Source organism: Corylus avellana, chromosome 1, assembly GCF_965113065.1.
Source record: "Corylus avellana chromosome 1, dhCorAvel1.hap1.2, whole genome shotgun sequence".
In the NCBI taxonomy this organism is placed as follows: domain Eukaryota; kingdom Viridiplantae; phylum Streptophyta; class Magnoliopsida; order Fagales; family Betulaceae; genus Corylus; species Corylus avellana.
In genome coordinates, this window is record NC_142490.1 from 5071045 (window position 1) to 5093231 (window position 22187).

The window sequence follows — 22187 nt, forward strand, 5'->3', positions numbered from 1 at the left end:
CTTTTGAGTAAGGTATTGATTAGGGTGCAACTTGCTGCTTGGTCTTTTAGGGAAGTGGTTCTTCTATCCCCTTCAGGATCACTAGACCAAAGAGGAGAATACATGCGAGAAACTGCTGTTACGCCCATAAATATTTCTTGCCTCCTAGGTGGTAGTTTTTTTTTTTTTTTTTTTTGATTAGTAATAGTCAATCTTATTGAAAGCGTAAAGGTTACCCCAAGTACACCGAGAGTATATAAAAAGATCACCTAGCTAGAAAGGGAAAAGTGAGTAAGAAAATCATCGTAACTAATCGACACCGGAAAAACATGTGCAACAGTACTAAGGTACGAAGTATGAAAGCAAGAGGATAATATGTTTTCCAATGACCTCCTCTAAGTTCTCAAAACACCTATTATTTTTCTCCCTCCATAAACACAAAAAAAAAAAAGCAAGTAGACACCATCTTCCAAATTGCGGCACTCCCCCTCCTCCTTGAAGACCACCAACAAGCGAGTAAGTTAGAAATCTGTCTCGACATCACCCAAGACAACCCAAACCGACCAAAAAAGGCACTCCACAAAGCATATACCTCGCAATGAAAGAGAAGATCCACTGTCTCCTCACTCTTCTTGCATATACATCTGTTTGTCACAATCACATGTCGCTTCCTGAGATTATTTAGGGTCAAAATTTTGCCCAAAACCGCAGACCAGACAAAGAAGATCGCCCTCGGAGACGCTTGTATTCGCCACACACTCTTCCAAGAGAATCGCCTCCCTTTAGTATGTGCCAAAGAAGCGTACTAGTTTATCACTCTTTAGAAGAACTAATATCATTTTTATTTTTTTTTACCAATTAAAACGTGGTGAAGATTCAATGGCTGATGTTAACCACATTGGGTGAAGTCTGAAGATGATGCGTAAAGGCTTTTTGTATCCTTTATAACAATTGTCAAAGGTTTGATGGAAGTGCGAAGATGATGCTGTTTGAGATGCAAGAAACTCTGAATTGGTGAGTACCCTCAGGGGAAAATAAAGTGAAGTAACAAGCTTGAATCAGATTTGAGTTTCAAGAACAGAGCTCATATTGAGGGTACTCACCAATTTGCAAGATTTAGCAATTCAGGCATTCAGCATTCAAGTGATTGATTGCCTTCGATTTTGCTCATGAGATGCTCATCTACATAGGTTTGCCACTTTTCCACACAACACCAAATTGAGAGGTGGAAGGTAGTATGCTCAGCTACAGTGCCAAAACATGTTTTGCTATTTTGAAAAAATAAAAAAATAAAAAATAAAAACTGCGATTCTCTAACATCCTCCCACAAACCAAAAATGAGAGATAGTATGACCCGTAGTGAAAATGTCAGTGAGCTGATCAAAACTCGAGTAGAGATATATTGCATTCGGATGTCCTTGTTAGTCACCTTCTCACGGATGAAATGAAACTCAACCTGAATATGCTTGGTTGGAGCATGAAACAGAGGATTAGATGCCAAGGCAATAATTCCCACATTGTCACCCATAACATAGGAGGTGTAGCTAATTGTACATCAAGGTCGAAGTTGCACTTGTCACAATTTGATTTTTCATTGCAGCCACCGCATTTGGTTGCGCCCACCACATATGCACATCCCCGCCACTCGTTAGAGGAGAACAATAGGATGTTTTGGGTGCAATGGGTGAAAGAAAAGTAACCATCAACTTTCCATACCTTTGATTTTAGAATTGAACATGTTTTCACAAATACCAAGACTAAATTCTTACGAATGGGTCTACAAGAGAATTGAGTATTTCCTAAAAGTAGCAACACTTACTAATTCTAAAATTTATCAGAAATATAGCATAGACTTGACTTAACTAAACAGGGTCTCAAAATGCTGCACAAATCGCATTTTGTCATTCACCTCTATCTAGGAACATATATCTGCAAAGTCGCAGGTAAATGGCACTCTGAACCACATTCTTTCTAAAGCTCGTCCTGTCCTTGTTAAGCTCTCAACTAAAATTAAATCAGTCCATGCTCACCAAAAATGTAAGGCATGTTCGTCACCATTTCTTCACAATACCTTCCAAAATCCCATCAACTCCAAAAGAACCAGAAAATTGTTGCTGGTCAACTGGACCTGGCAGCTGGAATGAGATAGAGAAGTGCCCCGGTGGGCACAGGTTTTGAGTGTGCATCTGAAAGATTTGGGAGTTTTTGCATACTATTTTTTCACCAGTCGTCGTTACTCCCTTTATTACTACTTTTCCATCAGGTTCAACATCACAACGGAAACCATCTGCAGTCAAGATGACAACAAGGCTCAGTAAATGTTGAAAGATGAATATTAGAAGCTGGCGGTATAATGGGATAACACGACCATGATTCTCGTAGTGTATGAAATTCAATGTTCATAACAAGTAAATTAGCTATTTCTAGAATGTTTAGAAGTGAAGGATTACAGAGAACAGATGTAAGATCAATTCCATTTCCCAGTGATTTGAAAGAAAACCCAGGTCAAGAGTTGCACTTGACCTAATGCCTAATTCACATGAATCAACAATAATTTCCCTCATATGTTATAAAATAACCAGAAAAGGACAAACTAACTACTAAAGTTCCCGCAACATAATTTAGAAATAAAATTTGTTCCTAAGAATATTTAACTAGCAAGTAAAATGATTGTGAGTTCAATAGTTGATCAAACTGTACCATGTGAATGAAACTTACTCTCATCCCTTGCTACCCCTGGCAGGGAGACACGAAAAAAGTAAGAATCTTTGGATTCACCGATGTCCATTAGTCCTATAACTGGTCCAATCTTTCCCATAGCTGCACTCCCAGTCAATGCAACCCCAACTCTGGTGGCAACTTTTTCCAAAGTCTCAGTGTACCTTTTAGTTGGTGACGATGCAGTATAGCTATGTGGTGTAGGCGGACCAATGTATGGCACACTATTGAGTGGTGCCACAGCCAGAATGGCTTGCTGAGGATTTATAGGCTCTGGTCCATTATTTTCTTTTCTTGATTTCCCATACCTAGAAGAAAATATTTAATCCATCAGGGATTGCAAATAATGTGTAATATGTTCCCTAAGAAAAATGTAGCACCATGTTGACCAAACATTTTGACTCTGCATTAGTAATTTCAAAATTCAACTAAAAAAACGAAAGATAAAATATCGTGCTTCCTTCATATCAAGATGTGCATATCCCATGAATTCTCTAGTACTAGTTCTGGAAAGAAGTTAAAACATAGGAATTACGTTTTGATGTGCATCATTATTCATTCTCCCTACCTAAATTTTGTGATTATCATTTCATCGACTCTCAAAGTTGGAATTACCAACTTGTAAGAAACAAAATTGTACCATAATTTAACTATGCATCATCCCTGGCTAATTCCTCTCCAATACACCCAAAAATTCTTTTCGTCGCATTGAACATTTTAACCTTGGCACCTTGAAATAAACACCAATGGCTGAAAATATGCTATACCAAAAATTAGTTCCTAAACATGATATGTATGCAATAAGCTTGCTGGTTTAGTATGAACAATAAAAGTCATGATCTTCGCTCAAATAAATCCTGTGCAAAACTGCATCCCACTATCAGCACTTGTAACTGAGTTAATATTTTTTTTTTCTTCCTTTCATTACTAATAGAAGTGTTAAATCATCACTTATACAAAAAGTTTAAGCGTATAGAAAATGGTGAATTTAATTATCTTATTAGTATTCTAACACTACCTTTTCCATGTGACCTCAATCTCCCCTTCAATAAATAAGGTCCAACATGTAAAATATTTAATGTAAATGAAGGGTAAATGGAGAAGTTAGAGTTTGAATTTAAGACCTTTGTTCGGACATCATGGAAAATCACTACTTATCTTAAAATGGTAAATTTAATAATTATAATTAATATTTTAGAAATAAGAAATCACCTTAAAGAGTTGGACTGGCATATTTAGCTAAAAGTACTAGTTTTCTATTTAACTAAAAATCCCAGTTCGTAGAAAAGAAAATATATCACCATATAAGTAATTTAAGTAATTTTTTTCCTTTCTTGATTTATAGAATATATCACCATATAAGTGTTGAACAAGACTACCCAAGGTTCAATCCTGTGTGATGCACCCCGATCCTTGCCCCCCTCCCTCATAAACAACTGAATAAACTTTCACTTTGTGGTGGGGTTGGGGTGGAAGATTTACAAGGACTATCACAACAAAATACTTGGAAAAGCAGATAAAAATATCCAAAATAGAAAAATCATGAACAGGTTAGTGCAGCATCTTTTTATTCATCTTCATCTTCTTCTTGGCTAGTGACAACCAAAAATTTCATTACAGCTGAGATATACTTTCCTTGGGGCAAGCGATTTCCAAGTATATCTAACACAGACATAGAAGTGTTATAGAGCTAAAATCTATAAGCTTGACTCTTATATAGCTCACGTTATCAAGACACAATTTTCTAACCACCTTCATTTACTATGTCCTCACCCAATTATTTATTTTCCATTTATTTGTTTTCCCCTTCCCCTATTCATCATTGTGATAAAATATTATTGGTATTACTAAAACAAAAGTGCCAGTTTCATTTAATGAATACTACGAGAGCTTCCTTATTTCATAGGACAGATAAGCTTCCTCATTTAATAGAACAATAGGCATCCCACTAAAGAAGTTGACACTCTCATTTGAAGCAGAAGGGTATATGTGCCAATGATGCATGTCCAGGAAGTCAAAGGCAAGAGTATGCAAGTGTGTGAGTGCATGCGTGTGTTCACACGCATGTCCACACATGCTGTAAGGATAAATATAATGACTACCAAACCTTAGAGCTAGCGGATATACCTCCCAGGATGTAATTCTTTTTCAACCTCTAAGATGGAGCTGGAGCCTTTCTACTTCTACCAAAGGCAACTAGTGCGTTCTTCTTCAAGGTTTGACTTCAAACATACTGTTTTAACAATTTCCTTAAAAAACAAATACTCGCCTGCATATTGAATATTCTAAGGCCATGGAAGCTACTCATAATTGCAAATAAGTCCTTGATTGGCAATTTCCTAATTAGTTATCATATCAAATTGATGGCCATGCAAGTTAGTGGACTCCACCTCCTACAAACCATTGTGAACGAAAGAAACCATATATATACAGGGCAACATACAATGTCAAAACTCAAAGTAATACCACCATTGGCTTATTCTTTAGGCCCCACACCTTGATTATAATGACATACAGAAAATACATTGTAATTGAAGCAGCCATGCCACTTTAGATGCAATGAAAAATCATACCATGTATTTAGTTGTGCATTGAGACCAGCTGAAATGGCAACAAGGAGATGGTATGGTGATAGCAAGTAGCAGGGTAATCTGATTCAAAACTAAGGTGCATGGAATCCATGAAATGGAGAGGTTCTTGATATGAACCCCTTCCCTTAACACCTAAGGCAGTGAAATCTCTATAGACCACCAAATACATACAAACATCCATTTACAGTTAAAAGTTGATCGTTGGTGTCATCTAAGCTAACAGGAAAATAATGAAGTTATTACAGATCCATCTATGGCCATGCGGAATTAGACCATATATTATTATTATTATTATTATTATTGGCCTGAAAACTACACAATGTTGGAAGCCAACAAACCACACAACATTACCCTACATCCACGACCGCACAGTGGTTAGCCTTCAAAACATTGCTCAATGTAGTGGTCCAGCAACAAGGAAGCTAAAGCTTGAACCATATATTTTGGATGATCCGGCACTTCTGGTTGATTTTAAACATATTGATTATGAGTATGGTCCACAAGTGTTTACAAAGTGGCAATAAATTTCCACACCATGTAGCCTTGTGTTATGCTTTCATCGACATAGAACATATGAAGTGGGACTGACCTTGGGGGGGAGGGTGAAGAGTGAGAGAACCTTAAATGAAGAGGGCCATAAAAAAACTAGTACATAATCAGACTTCCTCATTTGGTTCAGGTCTCCTAAACTGGTTTTTACAAAAACACTTTCCAAAATTAAAATGATGAAAATCTGACAATACAAAAGGCAAATATTTATCGGTGCATTTGGTGACAAAAATAATAAACCGTATTATGTTTCCAAAAACTAAAGAATTGAAAATGGTATGAAGTTCTTACCAGTGCAAAAAACAAATTCCAATTGGCTCGTTTGGTCACAAAACAACAGCCAATTCAATTTTTGGAAACCCGGCAAAAAAATGAAAATGACAATGCAAATAATATACTGATTGGTCCATTTGGTGACAAAAGCAACACTTTATGCTTCCAATCATGGGAAATGCATATTTATTGGCCCACTCGGTGCCAAAAACAAATACAAGCATTTCCTATGTTTCCATGAACAGAAAACTTCAAAAGTACTCAGGAAACCCATTTGGTAGGACATCTTGAAAAACTGTTTCCAAACTAATTTTCTAAGCTACTGGTAATTTTCAGGATATTTCACGATTGTAGTTCTCTCGCATGAGTGCTTGTCGTGACACATTAACCACTGCATGAGACCCCCAAACATTTACAAAACAAATTCATTTCCACCTGGTATAAAGGATTCTTCATTAAAAATCCTTCACAATAATAAACAATCCCTAAATACTCCCCGAAATTGGTCACTTTTGCATACCTCTGGAAAAATAAGTTTCCAAAATCAATCAGCCGAAAAAACTTATGGCATCATTTCCTTAGCCCCTTTAGAGAAACAACACCAACTAATTCCTTTATCTTTTCGATTAAGTACAATTCCTTGCAAATTGCTCGATATAATCAACATCGACATTAATAATGGTAATAATAAATAACAATAACACAAACAATTTTTAAGAAAAAAATGTCATGAATATCACAAAGCGTGCATTTACCAAGAAGACTTACCTATAAAACAACCCCAAATTACAAAGAACATAACTGGGCATTCAAAAGCATATGCATTTATCCATGTCTATGTATGTCAGTGTAAATATCTGCATTTTTGCACGCGTGTACAAAATTATACATTTGTTCATGTATATATGTACTTACCTGAGAGGGGAAGCCATTGGAGATGCACGGAACAGAGTTTGCTTGTTGCAGCGTCGAGCTTTTTGGGGGGTTTTGTAAGAAATTCAAGAGGGTTTTGCTTTTTCTCAAGGTCTTGCTATGGATGGAGTTGGGGGTAGAAGTGATTTGGTGCCACTGTAGCTCGGTGCTCCTGGGGTGTAAAGACGTGCAACAGGTGCTCAAGTTTTAGGAAAAAAAAAAAAAACAAAATTAAAAAAAAAAAAAAAATCAGGAATGAAAATATTAGAAAAAATATATATATATATAACAAATATAAAAAAATTAATATAAAATTCACTTACTTAAAGTAGTTTTGAATTGTTGTCAACTAGGGTTATAATTTTTTATATGACCTATAAATTCGATATGAAATTAACACAAAATTAAAAAATTATGATTTTATATAGTTGAGTTATGTTTAATTCGAGCTGAATTAACTCATTTAATAAACAGATCAATCATAAGTTAATTCATTTAACTCAATGGTGCTTTGTATAATTTGTATAAATTAAACTATTATTTTTACAATGAAATACAAAATCCTAAAAAGGCTTAAAAAGGCTAAAATTCATATGAATTTATTTTTAAAATTTAGAAATTCACACACACATACACACACATATATATATATATATATATATATATATATATATTACATTTAGATTCTTATACATGAAATGGATGAAACGGACCATGTTTAGGTCAACATAACACAATTTATTTATTGAATGGGTTATGCAAGTTGGGTCAGGTCAACTTAAGACGGTCTATTTATTAAACGGTTTAGCAAGTCACATCGTGTCACTGGCTAATTTAAATATGTAGAGTGCGTTTTTGACATTTTCATAGACAAAAAGTGTGATTTTACACCAAATCATATAAAATGGGTGTTTGAGATTGCGTTTTTAAAAAAATTGTTATTTGATAACATAAAAAATTACTACAATTTTGCAAAACATTTAATTATATTTTTAAAAAATCATGTTTTTAAAATCACAAACCGACCCATAATATCACAATTGAAAATTTTAATCCATTTAATTACATACGTTGAATTTGAGCTAATCAATATCAAATTGACGCGCCAACACTAATTATCCACCGATTCCACCCTACTCCGAATTGAAATGGTTTAATACATGGTAGGATCCGGATCCGGATCCGATTATATCAAGTTCTTTCAAAGCTTACGTAATACATCTTCTGTACCGCCAACTATCAGATGTTCATTTCTACAAAACCCTGACGTTTTACTGCAAATGCCCAGCTTTGTCCCACACCAACAACAAATGCTTAGCTTTGGGAGGGAATCCGGAATCCTATCAAACACATTCCATCCCCAAATCTTATCCCTCCCTCCGTCTCCGTGGTTACTTTTTGCTTCCCTCCAACCGGAACACCAATCCACCCACGAGAAATAGAAACGCCGTCGTTTAGTTCCCGCCAGTGGTATGAAGTGCATGCTTTTGAATTTCATTTTCGAATGAGTACTTATCCCAGCAGTTTTTCTCTGGTATGCCAGTCCTTGAGAAGTTGTCTTTATACGATTGCAGCTGGGGGGTTCTCAAGGTTGTGCGTCTTTCTACTCCCAAGCTTCTTTCTCTGAGCATAATGGAATCTGAGAGGCCAAATTCGAGTTATGGGGATGGTTGCCAGATTATGATTTTTGCTGTCCGACTCAAAAAATTTTATTACACTGGTGTACTGTTCAACGACTATTGATTAAACAAGTCATTCTCACTGGAGAAGGGAGAGATTAATGCTTTCCCTGATAATACATCAGCTCCAATTGCTCACCGCATGTATAAACTTCTTATAAAATTACTAAGACTTTCCAGTGAGGTGGTTGAGGTATGGCCGCTTCCCTCCTTGTAAATTCAAATTTTACATATTAACATAATGGTGGCAAAATTAAGCCTTCCTTGATCTGCTTGCATAAATTAATGTGGTATGATAAAGCTAATGCCATAAAAACGAAAGTTACCATATTACGTTTTCATGCTATTTGAGTTTTGACAAATGTTAGACTAAGCATTCTTGTGGATGAGGAAATGCCATGACACAGAAAGAGTAAAATTATTTTATCAACAATTTACAAACATTTCATTATATTCATTACTTTTTAACTTCTGCTTGAAACCACTGTCTAAATGGGCTAATCTAGCCGTTTGGTTCTTAGTAAAAGGTTTGGAAAAGGCTTCCACTCAAGGAGGACATAGTCATTGTGGTAGAGGATCACTTTTGAGAGAAAGATTGTTATAGTATCCACGTGTGGTGGAAACCTACATTGAGTGGTACCAATAGAAGATTTTTTTGATAAGTAAAGTGGTGCCAATAAAAGTAAGTAATTGACATTACATTATCATATCTTTATCAATTACTCTTCTCAAGTTTGTGAGTTTAAACTTTTAGGTTAGGTGGTCTCCCAACATCTGTATCATGATCTCACTTGAGATATTTCCTCAGGTGTTTCACTCCCTTGTAATAAGCGTCACTTCCATAGAAGATCCTGTAATTTAATGCAATTTCAAAGTACACTTATATTATGGGTGTTTTCGCTTACGTAAAATTTCGAAGAAGGTTGTAGTTTGGTGATTTACCATTCGATTGTCTAGTTAATTACTTTGGTGATGAGAACTCTGTTTTTGTAATTTTTTACGATGCTCACAAATCAATTAAGTGGTTGAAATTGATATATAATCATGCAATCCTTAACTCAATAAAGATATCGAAGGAGAATATATAATATTCATATATTAATTCATGTTTTTTTAGAAAGTAATGCGACCAAATGGGATTTGTATATGTATAGCATTTGGAAAACCATTGGATAAGTGCTGTTCTGGTGGTTTTCTATTTGAACGATGAAAGTTTCCATGTGTTGTTTATGTTCTACTCTTAGGCTATGTGTTATTGATATTAAACACGAAATTATTCCTTTGCTGGGTAAGACTTGAACCTAATGTTAACCCCGATTCCTTCCAATCTCTGGCTACTAAATCCATATGATTGTACCTACATTAGTGATTGATTAGAAATTACTGATTAAATTTTTGTTTAATTCTAAGTTATTCTTCTAGTTGCTCATCTCATAATTATTAATCATGCCCCACCATGATCCCAACATGCTTTTATAATGTGTTTGTCATTTATAGTTGCTTTGTTTTGGAAGTATTTTAATTATGTTGCATTGCTTTATCCTGTTCTTAGATTTTGATAGAAGCAGCAGAACATCTACCCCATATGCCAATGTTCAATAACTTGACGGATTTGGTATTCTTGAAGGGTTTTCCAGTAGATCTTGATTGTGTAGGACTGTTGAGGATATTGCAGAATTCTCCTTGTCTCAAGACTATGAAATTTGTTGAGGTAACTTTATTTGTACTCAAAGTGTATCCGTTCCATCTTATCGCTAGCTGATTTATCAGTGTGACTAAAACTTTATTTTTGCAATGATAGTTTAGGGGTCAGCCTGTCATTGGAATGGGAGAACAGTGATTGGATAATAGACCCACCACCTCCTTGTTTCTTGTCCCATCTGAAGTTGATTGAAGTCAGTGGTTATGAAGGAGATAGGGACGAGCATTTTGCTGTGAAAATTTTGCTCAAGAATGCCGCTGTTTTGGATGAAATAGCTATATTTTGCTCAGAAGACTTTGCAGGTAACTTAGAGAAGCAAGAGAATCTCTACAAACAATTAATAGATATCCCTAAAGGGTCACAAAATTGTAAAATTATTTTTAAATGAGCCTTTCTTGAGCTCTTATTTTAGGAAAAAAAAAAACCCATGATTCCTTTCCTTTGAGGATGTAAAAGTATGGCTTGTTAGCCTTGTACTGTACCTAGGTAACTACTAACTTGCTGTTACATAATGTTGGTTTATGGTGTTTGTGATAATTTTTTAATCCTTTAAGCTTACAAGCTGATGCTAATTTTATTTGTTCAGTGATTGTTTTTCTATTTCCTGTAGTTTTTCGCTCCGATTTGGTTTTAATTCTGTGTCTTTTGCGATTTTATCTTTGGTGTGCATTGGTAATTTTATCAGTATTGTTTGGCTAATTCTACTTATCTTTGGTGGATTCATGTCTGTTAGTTCCTTTAAAAAGAGTTGATTTGATACCACATTTGTTGATAATGAAATTTGGCAGTGTGATTTAGAGAGAGTACTATAGCTTGCCGTTGGTTTTGAATATGATGCTCCGAGGATTGATAGGCAATTTATTCTGCATGTTTCCTGCGAGTCTCATCTACGAGTTCTCTGAAACCATCTTTTTAAACATCTCAGTGTATTCATGGAATATTTAAATAAAGAGCATGGTTTTTCTAAAAATTTCACTCTCTTAGTAGCTCTGCACCTCTTTAATGGTGTTTGTTCTATGCGCCTGTAGGCCTGTGTTCAACATTTTGAAATGGCTTTAAGATTGTCTGCACCTTTTTTAGGCCTTAAAGTGAAATTATCCAATTCAAAGCTAACCCAAGTTGTAAAGTTTTTCCAAGAAATGTTTGAGGATGCATTGTGCCTAGTGCAAAAGTTAGTCAGGGAATGACATATCTTCAAAGCATGTTCACATCTCTCTTCATCTGAAAAGAGAAAGGCAAAAATGGTTGACATAGCATCTATCATAATGAAAACATTGTTGCATGGGAATTACCCATGACACTAATGCTAAATCAATGAAAATGGGATATATATATATATATATATATATATATATATATACACAATGTAACAAAAAAGTGAGAAAACTATAAAATTAGGTTATCTACATCTTCACCATCCAATTTTTCATGTGCTCATACCAGAGATATAGATACTGGAAAATGGGTTCACATTCGTGTCTACCAACTTGGATATGATCCCTTTGAATCAGACTTGAATTTCAACTTGATACTTGCAACAGCCATTATTGATATGTATCAAATCTGGCAGCTTCAGATACGCAAGGAAACTGTTCAACAAAATGCCTCAAAGAAATATGGTTGCCTGGAACTTCATGATTGGTGCTTCCAATCGAATTAGGATTCTATCCATTTCATTTGAACTGGAGAATATCCGGTTAGTTATAGTGTAAGGATATTTTTGTCTCCTAAAAAAGTAAAAAGACAAAAATACCCTTCTACTATGCTTGCTGCGAAGTTTGTATTCTTCTTTCTAACATATATGCAAGGGCCAGTGAATGGCAAGAAGTAAAGCTGGCTAGAGAGCTGGTGACAAATAGAAGGATTGTGAAAACTCTAGGCATAGTGCAGTTGAACTGAAATTGCTGAGCTTATAATTATATCATCATTCATTTTTAATTTTATTTCAAATCTATGTTGGATGATTCTTCTTCAAATGGTTGTAGAATTGTATTATTAACTGTACACTGCATATTTTCTCAAGAAAGGTGAAATTTTTGTCATTAATTAAGTCATAATCTAATTGCTTCAAATCGTTAATAAGTTGGATTCACATAATATTAAACTTTGTTTTTTTTTTGGGTGTTCAGGGCTCATAGCTCATTCTCTAGGAGTCGGTGTTTCGACAAGCATGAAAACTATAGGAGTTCATGGAATTCAATAGTTTTAGCAGGGAATTATACATTACATGTACAAAAATGACAAAAAATAAGTACCTAAATTGGTGGATTTTTATTTTAAAATTTCTTTAAAGAACACGAATATTAGGCTGTCTTAGAAAAAAGCTACAAAAAAGCATTATCTGTATAGTTATCAAGCTCTTCCTTTATTCAAGGTCTTATAGTTTCAATTAGAAAAAAAAAAAAAAAAGGTCTTATAGTTTCAAAAGTATCAATTTGTTGGGCTGAGGAGGCCGGGAGCCTGTGCAATAATTAATATACCAGCATTACTTCCGTGGATTCCGGACATCAAATCTTTGAATGGTATCCTTATATTTATTGGACAAATTTTTCTATCAAATTGAGATGGATGAATTTTCTTCAATTTGACCTATAAAATTATCACGTATTCTTTAACATGAGAGAAGCTCATAGTTTTTAATAAAAGAAATATATATATATATATATATATATATATATATATATATATATATTTCTTACTTGCTCAAGTGATACATAACAATTTTATAGACTAATTCTATTAAAAAAGTACGTACTTCTTACCTAGTAAAAAACACATGGCAATTTTATAGATTATTTGAAACAAAATCTTTTTTTTTTTCTCCTCTTTAAACTAGCATAACAACATACACAAACTGGTGCCAAAAAAAAAAAAAAAAACAAAAACAACACATACACAACCACAAGGCGCAAGCGGACCAACATAATATAAATACATAATGAACATGATTATTGAAATGTCAAACAAGCTGTCTTTTAGAACATAATAAACAATCGTGATTTGATTCACAACATGACGATGAAAAACCTTAAACTTGTTTACGTTAATTACGATTTCAGGGCTGTTACAAGGAGGTGGTAGATGCCCATCGTTTCATATATGGAGATTTTCCAAGAATGCATTCCGGATGAGCATAAAAATTGAGATCTTCACAGTAGTAAATCCAATACTTTGGATTTCGTTTTTCTTCGCAAATATCACAATAATAATCATTATCATCAGAATCATCTTCAGCGTTATAACACAATTTGAAGGGTTGTTCAAAGTATCGATATCTCACCCTACGTGGCAGTGTAGCGCATCTTAAATCCAAAGTGAATTCACAATCAATACACTTGAATACTTTTCCTTTATAATCACAACAACTACACTTCTCATTATAGGGTGCCTTTGACAGAATAAGCGGGTGCTCGTGAACATCATGGGTAAAGATGTCTGAGATCAAACTACATTGGACATCTGCATCAAACTCGCATTTCTCACAATTGTAGGTGAAGCGATCACAATCACGACCGCAAAGATTACAATAGAAGAAGCCAGAATTATAAGGTGGCTCTGTGAAGAGGGTGAGGAGGTGGGGGTGAAGTGGGTGTCGCTTTTTTCTGGGTAATTCAACACAGGATTTATGAAGAAAAAATCTGCATTGAGCACAACTGTAAAACGGATGAGGGAATATAGGATGCATACACCCATTACATTTTTTGCTATTCAAAAGCTCCTCTGTAAGCTTTAAGTCATGTTCGTGACTTACATGTTTGATTTCTTCGGCTATTTCAATTCTATCCTCTCCTATCTTCATCTTCTTCACAACATAAGGTAATGAGTCAATGGATTCATCTAGTTCCAAATCTTCGTTTTTAAGCGTACCTGTCGACTCGAGAGGCTGCTTATCTTTAAATTCCAACATAAATGTTTCATCCGTGTCTCCCTCGCGGGTAGCACAATCAAGGTGGGCAACGAAATTGCATTTTGAGCAATGATAAACTTTGTTAGTGTGCACCTTTCTAACACAGAGATGACAAAAGCGACGGTGGGATTGATCTACCTGTGTTGAGTCGGTGAGTTTGAGAGCGTGGTAGTGACTTGTATGTTTCACATTCAATGGTAAGGTAACACATTTTCCGTGGACCATGAGTGAGCATGTGAGACTGGTACATGCGTAAGAGTACATGTGTTCATCTTTTATCCCACATGCATCGCAAGTGAAGGAGAGTGATTTCTGCAGGAGCTTCAATGGGTGGTCGTGAAATTCAGGTTTTACGGTGAAGGGTATAGAAGCACATTTAAGATGAAGGTTAAAATTACAGTGAGAACAATTGTAAGCGAAGCCCGAAAAGATATATTTATTGCAGAAATAACATCGCTCAAGAAGCCAATGTGAGGTTGTTGTGATGAGAGTAAGAGGATGTTGCGGGTGCAATGGGTGCTGCTGCAACTCGCGGGGTTGTTTGCCGCATGATTTGTGGAGGAAGAACTTGCACCTTTTGCAACTGTAACCTAAATCCAATATATCTTCACGGCACCCCTGACAACGAAATATTTGACCTCTAATACTAGCATACGCCACGTAATGATTCAAGTACAACGGATGCTCGTGGAGGAAATGCTGAAGCTCCATGTGTCTCTCTCTATAGCTGTTCCACTTCCACACAAAACTAATATTCCTACAAACAAGTGAACTTTATTAGCGAGACCATCTTTTGTTATAATGAAATTTCGAGATGATCCTCTCCTAAAATAAATAAAAAATTATTAAGGATCCAAGCAATCTCCCAGTTTTGTTGACGAGAAATGAGGAAAACACTTATTTATGAAGTACTGGACCTTCTACGACATATTTAAGCTCACAAATGCATCGCAATTTAAGTAAAAAAGAAGAGCTAAACAAGACCCTGATCTACAAATACAATCTTTATGAATTGTACTTTCTGAAACACATGTTTCCAGCATACAAAGCTTCATATAATTTTGCTTAAAGAACAGGCAAGGAAAATTATATATATATATCACACACAAATCACATGATCAGTCATCAATACTCACAGCAAAGAATCTGATTTTGGCTTCAATAGGTGAGATCGGCTAGAAACACATCTCTTACTTCTGTTATTCGGAGGGAAAGACTGAAGAGTTGATGAATGTGAGTTTGCTAAGATCAATTTACAATGTGATATTTATATAATATAATCAATGATAATAAAAATAAAAAAGAACAAAAGAACAAAAGAACAAAAAAAAAAAGCAAGGACCAACAAAAGAAAAAGAAAAGCGCCTCCATCCGAAAATACTTTACTTATGTTGTTGAACTTTGCATATATGCTTTTGTATTGTATTCAAAACCACTATCAAAAGAGTTAAGACAAACAAGTCCACTAAATTTCAAATACATGCACCATCCAAACATATTATACTTTAAATTGTTAAACTTCATATCTGCTGCTTCTGTATCGTGTTCATAACCATCATCATAAAAGGTAAGATGTGCAGATCCTTTAAATTTCAAATGTGCGCTGACGTCATCCGAAAATACTCTGCTTTAAATTGTTAAACTTAAATTTGCATATCTGCTTTTGTATTGCGTAATCACCATCGAAAAAGTTAAGATAAGCAAGTCTTCTAGGTTCCAATTGAGACTCCATTCAAAAATACTTTACCTACATTATAAAACTTTGTATAGTGTTCAAAACCATCATAGAAAAGTTAAAGCATGCTGGTCCTCTAGATTCCAATGTTCACTATCTTTAACATTTCTACCTTGGTTGTTTACATCTTTACCAACTTTATCCTCCTCATTCATCTACGAGACTTGTCTAACCATTAGAAGTAATCATTTTGGTAGAAGAGAAACAGAGTAAACAACATGATGAGCTCTTGACACTTCGGTAAAACCCATTCGATCTTCATGTAGAACATATCCATTTATGAATCATAAGGAACATATCCATGTACTGATTTATCACTCTTCTCTTCCATTTAGTTCTTTTTTTTTCCAACTCCCATATTTAGTGAATGCATTTTGCCTTAATGCCTCTTTCATTTAAACTATGTTACCTAACTACTAAGGTTAAATTTGGTATGCGGAATACCTATTTCATTAGAAAAAATGAATAACTTTTATTAAGAATGAAAGGAAAGAAAGTGAAATGAATAGGCTTAATAACTCTTGGAATATCTATTCACATTGCCCATGAACTAATACGTAAGGTAACATCAAATTTGAATTGTATTCCATTCTATTTCTCGGGAAGGACAAAGTGTAGATGCTAAGAGTAGCTAATGGCAAAAGTTACATTCCATAAAAGAGGAACAATAAGAGAAAAAGAAAAGGCATTGAAACGAATAAACTTTTGTGAGCTCAGATGCTTTTCTTTTTCCTGCTGCTCCTTCAGAATTAGAAAGCATTATCTTGATTAACAAGTTTCATAGGCATGTAACACGTACACGAGAGTGCTCCTTCTGAAACATCTTTTAGAATTAGGATGAGCAAGAATTGAATGAGATGCTTGTGGCTGATAATTAAGATCCATTTTTTATTATTAGGTTAATTGAGAGTTATATAGGTAAGTTCATTTCAGTTGTAAGAATTGTTAAGCCCATTTTCATGGTAAACTGAGCTATTAAATTAAGGAAGCTAGTGACTTGAGTCTACAAAAGGCCCATGAGTATGATTGTAAAAAGAATCCAGAAAATTGATCAGATTTAGTCATTCTTTTTGAATTCGGAGGTTGGGCTACCTCGGCCCATTTTTACTCTCAACTGATCCAATTCCATATATCATTCAATCAATTTCTCATTCGTCAATCCATTTCTACAACCCAGATTTCCATTTTCACCGTTACTGTCATAAATCATCAGAAAATATAAACAAATACAAAGAAGTGTTGAATATTGAAACAAGAGGAGCATTATATTTTCAAGATTAGGAAGGAAAGAAAGAAATGAAGGGGGAGTTTGAAGTTTTTACCTCCCTCTCAACTAGTGTTGCAAAATATGTAATCCCTCTTAGCAGGCTTATTGATTTTTGCACAAATTCTGAAGCCGGGGGTAGGGGATGGACAAAATTTTGTGATTGATTATCATTTCATCGACTCTCAATCTAACGGTCTGCTTTAAGTGGTATGATATTATTCGCTTTAGTTCTTAGCAGACACGATTTTGTTATTGGGTTAAATCCAAAAGGTCACATACTATTTAGAGAGAACATGTTGATCATATATAAGCACATCATCTTTCTCACTCTTAGATAATGTGAGATGCTACAATCATCCCCTCTTGGGACTCAACGTCATTTTTGGCGACCCTCATGAGCTTGTGCACACCCCCATTTTGTTATTGGGTTTAACCCAAAATGCCTCATACTATTTATAAAGACATCTTATTTCCCACACCCAACCAATGTAAAATGCCACAATATTATCTCTCTTGGGACTCAGCGTCCTCGCTGATGACTCTTATGGGCTTGTGCACACCCCCATCTCAGGCTAGGCTCTGGTTCTATATCATATATTATAACATGCTCCAAGTGGTAGTATATTGTTCGCTTTGGGCCTTAGTCTACACAGTTTTGTTATTGAGTTTACCCCAAAAGTCTTCGTAGCATTTAGACAAAGCATTGCTCTTATATTAACACATCTACTTGCCACACTCAAAGTTGGAATTACCAACTTGTAAGAAACAAAATTGTACCATTATTTAACTACTCGTTACCCCCTGGCTGATTCCTCTCTAACACACCAAAAAATTCTTTAATCACATTAAGCATTTTAACCATGTGGCACCCTTAAATTTAAAAAAACACCAAACGCTGAAAATATGCCATACCAAAAACTAGTTCCTAAACATGATATGCATGCAATATGGTTGCTGGTTTCATTTGAATAACAAAATCATTATCTTCGCTTCAAATAAATCTTGTGCAAAATCGCATCCAACTTTCAGCACTCTTGTAACTGATCTAATAATTTTTTCATTTCTTTATTAAAGTTTTTAAATCATCCGTTATACTAAAAGTTTAAGTCTATAAAAAATTGTAAATTTCATTATTGCCGTGATATGCTTTTCCTTAGTGCAAATGATGTCCAAGTATATTTAACGTACGGGTAGACATTAATTGTTTTGCCATATTCATCATTTTGATAAAATATTATTGGCATTACTAAAACAAAAGTGCCAATTTCATTTAACAAATTAATACTACGATAGCTTCCATACTTTACATGCTGTAAGGATTAAGTATAATATTATGACTATGAAACCATAGTACTAGCCGATAGCAATTTTTGACACAATTCACAAACTTGTTACAAACTTAATCAACACAAAATTAGCGAGTTAAAATGTTATATAATTGAGTTTGGGTTAATTTGGGTTGATCCAAATTAATTTGTTTAATAAGTACAAGTTGACCTAATCTATAAAATTATAATGTATTCCTTAACATTATAAAAGCTCATGCTTTTTAATAAAAAGCTATTAAAAAAGAAATGTATTTCTTACGTGCTCAAGTGATACATAACAATTTTATAGAATAATTTTATTAAAAAAGTATGTACTTCTTACGTACTCAAAAACACATGACAATTTTATAGATTAATTGAAAAAAAAAATGTAATTTTGTTCTCTTCAAACTAGCACAACAACATACACGGCCACAAGGAGCAAGCGGACCAACACAACATAAATACATAAAGAACATGATCATTGAAATGTCAAACATGCTTGTCTTTTATAACATAATGAACAATCGGGATTTGATTTACATCATGATGATGAGAAACCTTAAACTTGCTCAGTAATTAACGATCTCAAGGCTGTCACAAGAAGGTGGTAGATGCCAATCGTTTCTTATACCGAGATTTTTCAAGAATGCAATTGGGATGAGCAGGGAAACTCATATCTACAGTAATAAAACCAATGCTTTGGATTTCGTTTTTTTTCACAAATGTCACAATAATATTCATCGTCCTCATAATCATCTTCAGCCTTATAACACAATTTGAAGGGTTGTTCAAAGTGTCGGTACCTCATGGTATGTGGCAGTGTAGCGCATTTGACATCCAAAGTGAATTCGCAATCAATACACTTGAATACTCTTCCACTATTATCACAACAACTACAATTCTCACTACTGGGTGCTCTTGATAGAATAAGCGGGTGCTCGTGACCCTCATGTTTAAGGATGTCTGAGATCAAACTACATTGGACATCTACATCAAACCCGCATTCCTTACAATGGTAGGCGAAGCCATTACATGACCTACCACAAACATCACAACTGAATCCGCTATTAGGATAAGGTGTCTTTGTGAAGAGGGTGAGGAGGTGGGGGTGAAGTACTGGGTGTAGCTTTTTTATGGGTAATTCAACACAAGATTTATGAAGAAAAAATCTGCATTGAGCACAACTGTAAAATTGTGGGGATGGGGATGTAGATATAGGAAGCATACACCCACCACATTGTTCGTTGTTCAGAAGCTCCTCTGTAAGCTTTAAGTCATGTTGATGACTAAAATGATTGATTTCTTCGGGTATTTCAATTTTATCCTCTCCTATCTTCATCTTCTTCACAGCATAAGGTAATGAGTCAATGGATTCATCCAGTTCTGAATCTTCTTTTTTAAGGATACCTGTCGACTCAAGAGGCTTCTTTATTTCCTCGGTTTCTCCCTCGCGTGCAGCACAAACAAGGTGAGCAACAAAATTGCATTTTGAGCAATAATAAGCTCTGTCAGTGTCCACCTTCTTAACGCAGAGACGACAAATTTGGCGGTGGGATTGATTTAGCTGAGAAGAGTGGGTGAGGTCGAGATTGTGGTGGTGACTTGTATGTTTGAGAGTCAATGGTAAGGCAGCACATTTTCGGTGGACCATGAATGAGCATGTGTGAGTGGTACATACGTAAGAGTACATGTCTTCATCTTTTATCCCACATGCATCGCAAGTGAAGGAGACTGATTTCCGCAGGAGCCTCAATGGATGGTCGTGAAATTCAGGTTTTAGGGTAAAGGGTATAGAAGCGCATTTAAGATGAAGGTTAAAATTACAGTGAGAACAATTGTAAGCGAAGCCCCTGAAGCGGTCCATATATTTATTGCAGAAATAACATAGCTCATAATCTGGGCTTTCTTCTAGGAGAATAAGAGGATGTTGCGGGTGCAATGGGTGCTGCAATTCGTGGGGTTGTTCCCCACATGATTTGTGAAGGTTGAAGTAGCATATTTGGCACCTGTAACTAAAACCCAATATTTCATCCGCGCACCCATCACAAGATCTTCTAAAAGGAGTTACCGTACTGTAATAAGCCGAGGCCAACGGATGGGGGTGGAAGAAATGCTGAAGTTCCATCTGTCTTTCTCTCTCCGTGTAATTTTCCTACGAGACAACTTTTTAATTAGCAATATCACAGGACATGTTTTATATATAGGTGTGACAGAGCATCCTTAATTTGTAATAAAATGAAATTTTTAGATGATGCACTCCTAAACTTGACACCGGATGGGTGTATTAATTGTTGTACGTTCCTAGTCCTTTGTCTCTCTCTTCAACTATGCCCTACACCAAAACGGGACTGATTATCTTCAAACTAAAAAGGGCCCAACTACTAAACAAAAAAGAAAATAAATAAAAAGGGACCCAATTAAGCAATCTCCCAGTTTAGTGAACGATCCAATGAGGAAAAGAAGCTTACAAATGCATCGCAATTTAAGTTAAAAAGAACAGCTAAAACACATGTTTATGAACTGGACCATTTCAGCATGCAAAGCTTCTTACATGCATTTCGCAGAAAGAAAAGGAAAGGAAAAGAAAAAAGAACAAAGAAATCACACTTAAATCACATAATCAGTCATCAATGCTCACACCAGTGTTTTTTACGCTCTTGAAAGCAAAAGCAAGTAATATTTTATTTGATTGTTATGTTAAAAAAGAAGAAGAAGGATCGATGGCAAGTATTCTCGTGGCTGATATGTTCAAACTCCATCTCTCACTCTCTCTCTTAGGCACACACACCGCAATGGCAGCAAAGGCAGAGAGACTTAATCTTCCGATCACTTTTATCATATTGAATTAAAGACAAATTTGGAGAAGCTGAACTTTAAGAATCTAAAGGTTATAATTAAAAAGCTTGAAACAAGAGGAGCCTGCCTTAAATTTTCAAATTTCAAGATTAGGAAATAAAGAAAGTCATGAAGGGAAGTTTAAAGTTTTTACCACACTTTCAACTGCTCTGGTCGCCGAAACTTTCCCAAATTCTGATGGGCTCGTCCGAGTGGGTGGCCGGAGATGGTGGCTACTCGATTTGGTGTAGTAATGAGAGCTAGGGACTGATCGGTCTCAAGGGACGATTATCTTCAAAATAAAAAAGGGCACAATTAAGTACCTACACTTAACAAAAAAGAAAAAGAAAAAAAAGAGCCAATTAGCAATCTTCGAGTTTAGTGAACGATCCAATGTGGACGAGAAATGAGGGAAAGAAGCACACAAATGCATCACAATTTTAAGCAAAAAAACAATGTTTATGAACTGGACCTTCTAAAACACATTTTTTCAGCATACAAAGCTTCTTACAATTTTGATGAAAGAAAAGGCAACGAAAAAGAAACCACACACAAATCACATAACCAGTGATCTATATACTCACAGCAAATTTAGAATCTGATGGTTGGCTTCGAAAGGTAAGATCGGCTAGAAACATGTACACATCTCTTACTTCTGTTATTCAAAGGGAAAGACTACGAGTTGAGGAGTGTGATCGCGAGTTTGCGAGGATCAACAATGTGGTCTTTA

At 35.2% G+C, this 22187-nt stretch overlaps 2 protein-coding genes and 1 non-coding gene across 4 annotated transcripts; all 3 read right to left on the reverse strand.

Annotated features, from left to right (window-relative positions):
- Window positions 1–1644: 1644 nt before the first annotated feature.
- Window positions 1645–7173, reverse strand: LOC132172238 (alpha-crystallin domain-containing protein 22.3). Of its 2 annotated transcripts, none has more exons than XM_059583703.2 (3): window positions 7026–7173; window positions 2680–3005; window positions 1645–2266 (listed from the first exon to the last, which is right to left on the reverse strand). In XM_059583703.2, the coding sequence occupies exons 1-3, from the start codon at window positions 7040–7042 to the stop codon at window positions 2031–2033; spliced, it is 579 nt and encodes a 192-aa protein (XP_059439686.1). In that variant the 5' UTR covers window positions 7043–7173; the 3' UTR covers window positions 1645–2030. The 2 variants fall into 2 exon arrangements, with proteins under 2 accessions (XP_059439686.1, XP_059439687.1); XM_059583704.2 differs by having other exon boundaries at window positions 1649–2266; window positions 2698–3005.
- A 6294-nt stretch (window positions 7174–13467) lies between these two features.
- Window positions 13468–15045, reverse strand: LOC132168942 (uncharacterized). The gene has a single exon (XM_059580039.2). It carries the CDS (start codon window positions 15019–15021, stop codon window positions 13468–13470), a length of 1554 nt encoding a protein of 517 aa, XP_059436022.2. The 5' UTR covers window positions 15022–15045.
- A 4171-nt stretch (window positions 15046–19216) lies between these two features.
- LOC132171622 (uncharacterized) lies at window positions 19217–21774 on the reverse strand. The gene is made up of 2 exons (XR_015912629.1): window positions 21612–21774; window positions 19217–20774 (listed from the first exon to the last, which is right to left on the reverse strand). It is a non-coding gene; the product is annotated as an uncharacterized LOC132171622 (transcript).
- Window positions 21775–22187: the final 413 nt, after the last annotated feature.

Bases quoted from the DNA above. Each gene is read 5' to 3' on its own strand.
- LOC132172238 (XM_059583703.2), bottom strand. The intron at 2,267-2,679 runs GTACAGTTTGAT...TCTTGACTGCAG, and splicing joins GAGTAAGTTTCATTCACATG to ATGGTTTCCGTTGTGATGTT.
- LOC132168942 (XM_059580039.2), bottom strand. From the start codon at position 15,021: ATGGAGCTTCAGCATTTCCTCCACGAGCATCCGTTGTACTTGAATCAT.